A 12,329-nucleotide genomic window follows, 5' to 3' on the forward strand; every position below is an offset into this window, starting at 1 on the left:
GGTGGAGGTTCCTAGGGAGGAGATATACTCAGCATGGGTGAGTTCTGTGGGCCTGCAGACACTGTGTTCATGTTCTGCCATCACCCGTGAACCTAGAGGACAGAGTGATGGAAATCGATGATTGTGAGGCAGCGGAATTAGGACTAGCATTAGTGAACGCCCCGCCCCGTGTCTGTGGCCATGTGCAGTCAGTGCCATTTGACTCTTTTTCTTGCCAAAACTACAGAACATTTGTAGCAAGGGCTTTATAGGCTGGAATACCAGTAAACGGCCAGGGAAAAATTAACACCAGCAGAAATGTGACTTTTAAAAAGTAAGATGACCTGTTCGGGACTTTCTGTAGACTTACAGGGGTCCTGAGAAGTCATACCCTGCTGCCTGCCCTCTGACCAAATAGTAGTCACAGTCATTCATTTCCCCAGGTCAGTGAGGACTCAGAATCTTCAGACAAGAGGGGCAGTTCGCGTTATCTGTCGCTCCTTCCCCATTTTTCTAGCACAGCTTTAAAAATTATTATGGCAAAGTACCAGCATCTATTTTGCTGCTTTATCATCTTACATGGACTATATGCTATACAAACTAAATTAAATTAAATCAATATGTCTCCGCCCCACCCTCCTCCAGAGTAAGTTTTCACTGACTTGGGCAAGTAAATGAGTGCTGCACCCTAATTAATTTAATAGAAATTCCTGTGCTGGTATTCTTGTCCCACTCTTAGAAGAGGGGATTTCCTGGTAACATCACCCCAGATAATAATTATTCCTTTGAGACCCTGCAGGCATCACTTCTCCAGGCTAAATAATTTCAGTCCTTTTTCTCCCAGCTTCTAGTGTTCCATCCTTTAATCTTGCGAGTCTTCTCATTCCTACTTGGCTGAGAATTCTAAGTCATCCGAGCTAATGTACTGCCTGGTTTGGAGTCACTTTTTCCTCCCTCACCTTCCAGATGTGCCAGTGACTGTGGTCCCTGTTAATCTAACGTGCTACCTGGCTAATTACCTGTGGGCTCTTTTCTGCTGTGATGAACCCAGCAGATCATTTATTTATTTGCTGTGTAAACAGCCTGTTTCTCTTCTTGTCTATTTGCCTTTTCTATAGACAATGTTTGGTTTGTTTCTGAGTAAAGTAGCCTTGACCAAATGGACTAAGGGGCCATTTGGGGCTCATTATTTTGTATGTGATTGGCAGATAGTTAAATTTTTCAGTGGGATATTACACATTCTTTAGGCTGTGGTATCAATATGCTGGCACTTCAGAGAGCCAGCACCATGTAGTAAGATAAGGACCAGCGGTGGAGTTGGGGAGGGATGAGAATCACAGCTCTTTCCACCATTTATTACTGTAATGAGGTACCTAGCCTCCTTTAACCTCTCTTACCTCATATGTTAGATGAGAATAATGTTATTCGTGTGGGAGAGTAGAGCGGATGCAGTGAATTCAGTTATGTAAGCATTTGATGTGCTTACTGTTGGAATGTAGTTTTACAGACAAGGTTGTTTTTGTCATGATGGTTGGTAATTCTAGTTGAAGGTCTGTATGAGTGGTTTAAGTTCTTGGTACAAAGATATAAGAGACACATACTTATGATAATTTTATATAAAATATGTCATCAGCTGTTATACAGAGATAGTTACTATGAAAAGCAGAACTAGGAGGGAGGGGGGCAGAGGATAAATCCAGAGTGTCTGCCTTTCAGATAGCTGGACTAAAGAGGAATGGGAAATTAGAGGGAAGAAGTGTCTGATGTTTCTGCAGCCAGTCAGGTTATGCTCATTGAAAACTGTTTTTCCAAACAACCTCATTAAAAAGTGGGCAAAGGACATGAACAAATCATTTGCAAAAGAAAACATACATGCATCCAACAAGCATATGAAAAATGCTCAACATCACAAACCATTAGAGAAATGCAAATCAAAACCACAATGAGATACTATCTCACACCAGTCAGAATGGCCATTATTGAAAAATCAAAGAATAATAGATGTTGGCACAGTTGCAGAGAAAAGGAAACGCTTCTGCACTGCTCGTGGGAGTGTAAATTAGTTCGGCCATTGTAGAAAACAGTGTGGCAGTTCCTCAAAGAACTGAGAACTACCATTTGACCCAGCAATCCCATTACTGGGTATATACCCAAAGGAATGTTTGTTCTGTCATAAAGACCCATACATGCATATGTTCATTGCAGCACTATTCACAATAGCAAAGACATGGAATCAACCTAAATGCCCATCAGCAGTAGACTGGATAAAGAAAATGTGAAACATAAACACCATGGAATACTATGTAGCCATAAAAAAGAACAAGATCATGTCCTTTACAGGAACATGGATAGAGCTGGAAGCCACTATCCTTAGCAAACTAATGCAGGAACAAAAAAACCAAATACCATATATTCTCACGTCTAAGTGGGAGCTAAATAACAAGAACACATGGATACTGGAAGGGGAACAACTTGAGGGTGGAGAGCAGGAGGAGGGAGAAGATCAGAAAAAATACCTATCGGGTACTATGCTTATTATCCAGGTGACGAAATTACCTGCACACCAGATCCCTGTGACACACAGTTTACCTACATAACCTGCTTGTGTACCCCTGAACCTAAAAGTTAAAAACAAAAATAAAAACTTTTTTTTGTGACTTGAGCTCTAAGTTATGAATATTGTCTTGGGGGCTCAGGGGTAAAGGGACAGCAGCGTATCTTTAAGATGAAGCATGATTTTGGTACTAATAGAGCCTCTGTCCTAACCTGTACTTTTGGGGATTGATGATACCAGAGAAACTTTTCTGTACATTTTTTGTGTGTTGGTTCGCCCTGTCTTCAGCAGTGATTATGTATTTCTGTAAGTTAATAAGCCCCTTGTGTGGGGCCTACCCCCTGTGTGGAATCATCTCATAAGGAGACACATCCTGAAGTGTCCTGGAAGCCCCTAGACTTGAGTTTTCCAGATTCCTTGGCCAACAAACACGGCCCTCCCCGGGGGCTGCGGCCATCACCCCACCCTGCGGCTGCTTGGCCGCCTATGGTAGAAAGGGAAGATGAATGATCATCAGCGCTCCATCTGTCTGGATCAGAATGAACAAATCTCTTGCTGCTTCTCCGTCACAACCCTTCACCTTTCTTTTTCCCTTGGCTAAATGGCACCCTGAGCTTTGGATTTTTAAAGAATTTTCTAACTTGCATATTTGCATTTTGGCCTAAGATAATGATGGCCATGACCCTAGCGAGGCTACCGCAGGAACCGTGTTCTCCTCAATCACCTTTCCAGAGAGCTTTCTTTCCCTACACTGTCAGTGCCAAGGAAGGCTGAAAATGCAGTGACTGTGGGTTATAACCTGTGATGGCCCCAGAAGGGCTGTGACTTCATCACCTCCTGTAATCCTCACAGGGTCCCCACTTGACTCATGAGAAAAGGGGGAGGCTTCTAGGGGTTATGGAATAGCCCCCAGGTCACACAGCTGGTAAGCCCAAGTCCATTGTTGATTTGACTCTGGACAGAAGGGAAGGGCCTTCTGGTCTACCTCATCACCACCTCCCCAAGCCATGGGAACCACCCCTGAGTAATTTGGGAATCCAGATAACCAGCCCTTCAGTAAGGAATATGAGTTACTGCCCCACAAGGTGATTGCCCTACTAGTAGAAACCTTACTACCCAGAGCTCAGTGGGTTTCGTGACCCCAAATTAAATGAAATATAATACAGGTAAATGAGCTTTATAAAATTATTACAGTGCTTTAATGCTCTGGCCTGGGGACCTAATTGCTTTTATTTTATTTTGTTTTATTTTTGAGAGGAGAATCTCGCTATATTGCCCAGGCTGGTCTTTCAGCCTGGCCTCATGCGATCTTCCCACCTTGGCCTTCTAAAATGCTGAGATGACAGCCTCATGCCACCACACCGAGCCCTCTAGCCAACTTTCAATAAATGTACTGAATTTTCATAATATAGTGTCTAACATTCTCTACTGTGCTTTTAAAACCAGTTTTCTCAAAACAGCTTATTTTATTTTGCTTGAGACAAGTGTGCATTATCCCTTTTTGCTTCCCACAAGAGCAAAAGCTTAAGCATTTGTCTTCCCTTCACTTCCTGCCAGCGCCCCATCATCTCTATCTGCTGGGGTCACCGGGACTCGAGGCTGTTGATGGCATCAGGACCAGCCCTGTACGTGGTGCGTGTGGAGCACCGGGTGTCCAGCCTGCAGCTGCTGTGCCAGCAGGCCATCGCCAGCACCTTGCGTGAGGACAAGGACGTCAGCAAGCTGACCCTGCCCCCCCGCCTCTGCTCCTACCTCTCCACTGCCTTCATCCCCACCATCAAGGTAAAGCCCTCTACCCCTCCCTCTTCCTCCTCCCTCACCTGGGCTGGCTCCCCACAGAGCCAGGGCAGAGACAGGTAAAGATGCCAGAGTGAGCACATGGGGCCATGTGCAGCTGTGCAGGATCCTGTCATGTGCTGCCAGGTCTGCAGTCTGTCCAAGCATCATGGTCCATGTCCATGAGAGATTTGCCCTGTGTGGTGGCTATGATCTTTCTCATGGCAAAGCTGGTATTCCTGGCTTGACTTCTGTGTCCCTCTGATGATCAAAGGAGTGACCATTATTCAGCATTTCCTATATACTGAGCATTGCACCAGTTAATTTTTAGAAATCTGTCTTGTTCAGTCCTGACTTCCTGATAGATGCTGCCATTATTCCCATTTAAGGAAGCAGGAAACAAGTTAGGAGAAGTTAAGTAACTTGCTCCTTAGCTAGTTAGGGGAACAGTCAGGATCAGACCCACCCCAGTTCTAGGGCCTGCTCTTAGCACTGTGCTGAGGAGAGCCACACCAGCCAGCTCTCAGCGTCAGCCACCTTTTATACCAGTGGGAACTCTAGAAGGTAACATGGAGAATGCATCTGCCAGTTGCTGTTTAAGTATGGGTCCCCCTAACCTTGGGTTTTCCCAAGTGGTTCTCTTTTGTATTGTCTCTCTCTTCTTCTGAGTAGCAGACCCATTTGTTGGTCACTTTTTTCCTGAAACATCAAAGTTTTAGAATCTGTTGGTTTTGGTTTTTGTTTTTGTTTTTGTTTTTCCAAGTTGCCTTACACTATTGATTCTACACGAGCAGATCTCAACGCTGGTGTATTATATAGCATTGGAAAATCCAGGTGCCCAAGCCTGCCCCTATGGATCCTGATTTCATTGTCTGATATGGGATCCTGGTTTAGATGTGTTTTGAAAGCTCCCAGGAGATTCTCACGTGCTCCTACCATTGCAAATCACTGTTCTACACCACATAGTTAGCCTCTCCCCAGGCTCCCAGCCTGTGCTCTGTCTGGAACAGTGGTGTTTTTAGTTGACCTGCCCCTGTTCTCGCTCTCTTTCCCTCTCTCTCTGCCTTTCTGGAGTCCCAGCTCTTCCTTTTCTTCCTGTGTTCTCCAGCCCCCAATTCCAGATCCGAACAACATGAGAGACTTTGTCAGCTACCCCTCAGCCGGCAACGAGCGGCTACACTGCACCATGAAGCGCACAGAGGACGACCCAGAGGTGGGTGGCCCGTGCTACACGCTCTACCTGGAGTACCTGGGCGGGCTTGTGCCCATCCTCAAAGGGCGGCGCGTCAGCAAGCTGCGGCCGGAGTTTGTCATCATGGACCCGCGGACGGATAGCAAACCAGGTGGGTCCCTTGCCCGAGGGACTGGGACCTTGTTCTGCTGTGGTCATGGGCTGTTATGCCTTACACCCCATGCAAAGAGAATGTGTGCTAATGAAACGTGAGCCTGTGGTGGCTGGTGTGGAACATCGTTGAAGAATCCCACTGAAATGAACTATTCTCTAAATGTACTTTTTGACAGGTTTTTAATCATATTCCGTGGGCAGTGGATAGAGGAACCATTGGCTGTCAGGCAAGGGAAAGCTGGCGCAGGCCTCCTAGGAGCGAGGATTTCCTCTTCACAGTTACTGAGTGTTCATCCAGTGTCTTCATGTAATATTGAGACAACTTGAAAATAATAACAAGATACAGTCCCTGCCCTCCCAGAGTGGATGATAAAATTAAAATCAAACCTTCAGCCTCCTGCCCCTCCCTAGTCTACTGTTAACTGCTTTTTACCTGATTACTAATGACAATGTTTTGCTCATCCATAAAGATGTTGGTATGAATCACCCTTTTCTTCTAAAAACCTTTCTCTGTGGTGATTTTCTTTGCTCAGTTAATGTATTCAACATGCTCCCTGCACACCTCTCTGGGATCCTAGATTGTAAGCTTCAGAGGGAAGGGACTGCGTTCTTTTTTTGTGCCACTTGGTGTGCTAGGCCAGTGTCCATGCACCCGTCAGTCACTGCCGGCTCAGTCTGCCACCTCCTGTGAAACTTTGCCCATCACCTGTGGCAGAATGAGCAGCACACTTAGTCATTGTGCTCCAGACTCTGCCCTGCTGAATCCTGTGGGCCCTGGGGGGAGGGAACTGAGTCGTCTTTGTGCCCCCAGTGGATTTGGATTTGTTTTCATTAGTTCATGCTTCCTCTCGCCACTTCCTCGCTCCAGTTTACTCTCCTGCCCATTGGTCTGGTCCCTGCCTCTCATTACGGCCTGGAGCTAGCATGACATGTGGCCCGACCAGTCACCCCAAGTCACAGTGTGGTGGGCTTGTTCACTCTCAGCCTGTACTCAGCGCTGTACACAGTTGCCCCACCTCTGCCTGCCAGCCTTCATTTGTTCAGCATCAGCAGTGCCACTCTACTATCCCTGCAAAACAGCAATACCGCTTGTCAATATTAGATATGAGTCCGTTTTTTCTGTCTTTTGACTCATGTGACAAGCTGGTACCAGGAACAACGAAAGTGACTAGCAGAATTGGGGCTGGTAGGGAAGCAGACTGAAAGGAGGGAGAGGACAGATTCAGGAGGAAGGAAGGCACAGTGGGAAAAACAGGAGAGAGAGAAGCGCATGTTCACGTGGGAGGGAAACATGGTTTCAGGGAAAAGGAGAAGGGCCACCAATGGTTAGAGATGACTGGGGTGGGGGCCGTGGGACAGGCCCTGAGCCCAGGTTTGCAGCAGGTGTTCTCGCTGATGTCAGTACCTTTGAGGTTACTCCCCTGGGTGCAATTTTATAAAATCTGTATTGAGATTAAATGTTGACAGTAACTTAGGTGAAGAGCTTATTTCCTCATGTGTGCATAAATTCCTTACTGAAGAAGAGGACAGGAGGCTGTGCTGTGGAGTAACCAAGGACTAGGCTTGCTTGAACCTGACCCGACTACCCCAAATGCCTGCTCTTCCTTCCTGTTCATGTTTATCAGCTTGTATCAAACACAGACCCACTCATTTGCACACGAGCCTTTGAGGGAATAAGATGTTGTATTTTTATAATTAAAAGAATTAAAAGCCATAAAACAAAGCACATTGACAGATATTTAGTCAGTGCCTACCTTGTGTGGGATACTTGAGTCTGCTGCTATTATTAAGTAATACCACGTCATCTCTGCTTTTAAGGAGTTTCTAAACCCTTTTAGGTGATAAGACAATGTAAGCACTTGAAAAGTTTAAAAAGTCAAGATTTAAATACCTGATGACAAAAATAGAGGATATGTCACAAGGCACAATATGACTAATTGCCACCTGGATGGCATATACAAACTGTTTCAGAGGAGGAAAAGAATCCCTGACATTGAGAAAACAGGAAGTTCTTTTTTCTTTTTATTGGGGGATGGAGGGACGGGGTCTTGCTCTGATGCCCAGGCTGCAGTGCAGTGGTGCCATCACAGCTCGCTGCAGCCTTGACCCTCCCAGGTTCAAGTGATCCTCCCACTTCAGCCTCCTGGGCAGCTGGGGCTACAGGTGTGCACCACACTTGCTAATTTTTGTATTTTTTGTAGAGACAGGGTTTTACCATGTTGCCCAGGCCAATAAACCCCTGGGTTCGAGCAGTCCTCCGCCTTGGCTTCCCAAAGTGCTAGGATTACAGGCATGAACCACCGTGCCTGTCCAGGAATTTCTTATCATTAAAAGCTGATTAACTCATTGAGGCCACCATATCATCGTTTCTCAAAATGTGTTCCATGCACCACCACCTCCATGCAAATCACCTGGGATGCTTATTTAAATACACGTTCCTAGGTTTACCCTTAGATTACGATTCATTAGGGCCGTGGTGGGGCCTACAAACATGCGACTTAATGGGTTTCCCAGGTGATTTTTATGCACTAAAGTTTGTGATCCACTGTCAGGTGACTTGGCAGATATGTCCCTCAAAATTACCAGTGTGTATTTTTATACCAGATACCATGAGTCCCAGTAATTTTTTTTTTTTTTCAGACAGGGTCTCACAGTGTCTCCCAGGCTGGAGTGCAGTGGTACAATCATGGCTCATTGCAGCCTTGAACTCCTAGGCTCAAGCAGCCCTCCCACTTCAGCCTCCAGGTAGCTAGGATTGCAGGTGTGCACCACCACACCTGGCTAATTTTTTTATTTTTGTGGAGATGGGGGCTCCATGTGTTGCCCAGGCTGGTCTCGGCCTCCTGGATTCAAGATCCTCCAGTGCGCATCTCCCGTAGTGCTGGGATCATAGGTGTGAGCCACCATGCCCAGCCGCTTCCCTCCACCACCCCCACCAGTTTTCTTTAAAAAGAGATGGGGTCTTACTCTGTCACCCAGACTGGAGTGCAGTGGTATGATCGTAGTGCACTGTAAACTTTTGGATTCAAGTGATCCTCCCACCTCAACCTCCCGAGACTATAATAGGCACACACCATCACACTTAACTAATTTTGTTTTTTGTAGAGATAAGGTCTCACTATGTTTCCCAGGCTGGTCTCAAACTTCTGATCTCAAGAAATCATCCTGCCTTGGCTTGCCACAGTGCTGGGATTTACAGACATGCTGTTGCACCTGGCCCACACATTTTCTAAAGGAATCTTTAGCCAGAGCTTGCTGACTTGTGTTCCCCTAAAATTCATATATTGAAGTCCAGACCCCCAATGTGAGGGTAGGATGACATTTAGGGGAGATTAAGATTAAAGGAATTCATATGGGTGGGTCCTGATCTGATTCAGTTACTGGCCTTAAAGAAGAGAAGGAGAAAGAGACCTCTCACTACGCACGTGCACCAAGGAGAGGACATAGGACACAGCGAGAAGGCGGCTGTCTGCAGGCCGGGGCAAAGCCTTCACCAGGAAGCAGGCGTTGTCACCCTAACCTTGGGGCTGCTCAGCCTCCATAATTGACTGGACCCGTGCATACACACGCATAATACTGGTTTTGTTTTTCTGGAGAACCCCGACTAATACAGATTTTGGTTCTAAGAAATGGGTATTGCTGTAACAAATATCTAAACATGTGGAAGAAGCTTTGGAACTGGGTAATGGATAGAGGCTGGAAGAGTTTTGAGGTGGATGCTAGAAATACGGATGTTAAGAGCAATCCTGATGAGGTCTCAGTTGGAAATGAGGAACATACTGAAAACTGGAGGAAAGGTGATCCTTGTTATAAAGCAGCAAAGGATTTGAGTAAACTGTTTCAGTGTTTTGTGGAAGGTAGAACTTGCAAGTGATTAAATTGGATATGTAACTGAAGAGATTTCTAAGCAAAGTGTTGAAGGAGCAGTTTGGTTCCTCCTGATGGCTTATAGTAAAATTCAAAAGGAGAAAGATGAATGGAAGAAGGAATTGTTAAGATAAAAGATGAAGATTTAGATTTAGAAAATATTTAGGCTATTCATATTGCAAAAAAAAAAAATAAGTATTAAATACATTTTGAAGAAAATACCAAAGTTATAGCTGGACTGTCATTTAATAAAGCGCTTACGAAATTATATGAGCAGAGACACTGCCAGTTTGAACTGTAGTGGATGGAAACAGGATGAAACGAAGGAGGAAGGCTGTTGGACTTCTTAGCTTTGACCGGCTGGAATGATGGAGGTGTTTGGCCACTAACATGCATTATTCTTCAAGAAGAGGGAAAAATAACTCTGAAAGTGATTCCGAGATCATTAGGTCCACCTCTTCAGTTTCAGCAGGCCAGATGGCCTTTGCACAGAGCCCTTCGGGCAGAGCCATGGGGGCAGGATCCCTACCAGAGCTATGAGGGTGATGCTGACACCCCAGTAGACCTGGAAGACAGGATATCAAACCAAAGAGGACTCCACTCAAGCCTCAAAATTCAATGGAATTTTCTTTGAGAGATTTTGGATTTGCTTGGAACCTGTCACCACTTCTGTACTTCCAGTGTCTCCTTTTTGGAATGGGAATGTCTATCCTATGCCTGTCCCACCATTGTATTTTGGAAGCACATAACTTCTGTGGTTTCACAGGTTCACAGCTGGAGAGCAGTTTTGCTTCAGGATGAATTGTACCTCAGGTCTCACCCATACTGGATTTAGGTGACAATTTAAATGAGACTCTGGACTTTTAGAGTTCATACTGAAATAAGTTAAGACTTTGGGGGCTTTGGGAATAGAATGAATATATTTTGCATGGGAGAAGAACATGAATCTGAGAGTGGCCAGGAGTAGAATCCCATGGACTGAATTGTGCCCCCACGTTACCCCCAAAATTCATATTGGCAAGTCCTAACTCCCAATTGACTGTATTTGGAGATAGGACTTACAGGGGGGAGATGAAATTAAATGAGATCTTAAGGGTGAGGTCCCAATCTGATAGGGCGGTTGGCCTTGTAAGAAGACAAGGACTAACGCCTGTGATCCAGCGCTTTGGGAGGCCAAATCACAAGGTCAGGAGATGAGACCATCCTGGCTAACATGGTGAAACTCCATCTCTACTAAAAATACAAAAGATTAGCTGGATGTGGTGGCAGGCACCTGTAGTCCCAGCTACTCGGGAGGCAGAGACAGGAGAATGGCGTGAACCCAGAAGGTGGAGCTTGCTATGAGCTGAGATCACGCCACTGCACTCCAGCTTGGGTGACAGAGCGAGACTCCGTCTCAAAAAAAAAAAAAAAAAAAAAAAGGAAAGAGAGCTCTTTCTTCATGTACATACACTAAGGAGAGGCCACCTGCAAGCCAGGAAGAGAGCCTTCCCCAGAATCCAACCATGCCGGCACCCTAGCCTTGGACTTTCAGCCTCCAGAGTGTGAGGAAACAATTTCTATTATTGGAGCCACCCAAGTCTGTGGTATTTTGTTATGGTAGCCTGAGCAGATTTAGAGTGTATATGTAAAAAGCCATTAAAACCATTTTTCAAGATTTTATTTTAAAAATATATGTAATTGGCTGGGCGCGGTGGCTCACACCTGCAATCCCAGCACTTTGGGAGGCCGAGACAGGCGGATCACGAGGTCAGGAGATCGAGACCATCCTGGCTAACATGGTGAAACCCCGTCTCTACTAAAAATACAAAAAATTAGCCAGGCGTGGTGGCGGGCGCCTGTAGTCCCAGCTACTCGGGAGGCTGAGGCAGGAGTATGGCATGAACCCAGGGGGCGGAGCTTGCAGTGAGCCGAGATTGCACCACTGCACTCCAGCCTGGGCAACAGAGCGAGACTCCGTCTCAAAAAAAATATATATATATATATGTGTGTGTGTGTGTAATTCAGGAAGCCAGGCACAGTGGCTCACACCTATAATCCCAGCACTTTGGGAGGCCACGGCAGGAGGATTGCCTGAGCTCAGTAGTTCAAGATCAGCCTGGGCAACACGGTGAAACCCTGTCTCTACTAAAATACAAAAAAATGGCCAGGAGTGGTGGCTCATGCCTGTAATCCCAACACTTTGGGAGGCCAAGGTAGGCGAATCACCTGAGGTCAGGAGTTCAAGACCAGCCTGGCCAACATGGTAAAACCTTGTCTCTACTAAAAATGCTAAAATTAGCTGGGTGTGGTGGCAGGTGCCTATAGTCGCAGCTACTCGGGAGGCTGAGGCAGGAGAATCACTTGAACCCGGGAGGTGGAGGCTGCAGTGAGCTGAGATTACACCACTGCACTCCAGCCTGGGTGACAGAGCAAGACTCCGTCTCAATACATACATACATACATACATACATAAATAATACATACATACAATACATAAATAATAATAATACATACATGCATACATAACAAAAAATTAGCCAGCCATGGCGGCATGCATCCGTAGTCCCAGCTACTCAGGAGGCTGAGGCAAGAGAATCGCTTGAACCCAGGAGGCAGAGGTTGCAGTGAGCCGAGATAATGTCACTGCATTGCACTCCAGCCTAGGTGACAGAGCGAGACTCCGTCTCCCCAAAAAACCCAAAAAGCCTTCAACCCAGAAGAAATTAGCAGATTCTTGAAAACTGACAGAATTGAGATGTAAAGCCCCAGACATTGTAGTTAAGCCTTAGGTTCTCAAAGACCAATCCCAGCTTACATTTTTCTACA

The 12,329-nt window shown here is 45.8% G+C and overlaps 1 protein-coding gene across 1 annotated transcript in view; it reads left to right on the top strand.

Moving 5' to 3' along the window:
* Window positions 1–12,329, top strand: part of TULP4 (TUB like protein 4) — a 46,057-nt gene that overhangs the window by 13,424 nt on the left and 20,304 nt on the right. The window contains exons 2-3 of the mRNA XM_026454405.1: window positions 4,091–4,315; window positions 5,418–5,652. Of these exons, the coding sequence (XP_026310190.1) occupies window positions 4,091–4,315; window positions 5,418–5,652 (460 nt within the window). The remainder of the gene's footprint in view (window positions 1–4,090; window positions 4,316–5,417; window positions 5,653–12,329) is intronic.

Source organism: Piliocolobus tephrosceles, chromosome 5 (genome assembly GCF_002776525.5).
Source record: "Piliocolobus tephrosceles isolate RC106 chromosome 5, ASM277652v3, whole genome shotgun sequence".
In the NCBI taxonomy this organism is placed as follows: Eukaryota; Metazoa; Chordata; class Mammalia; order Primates; family Cercopithecidae; genus Piliocolobus; species Piliocolobus tephrosceles.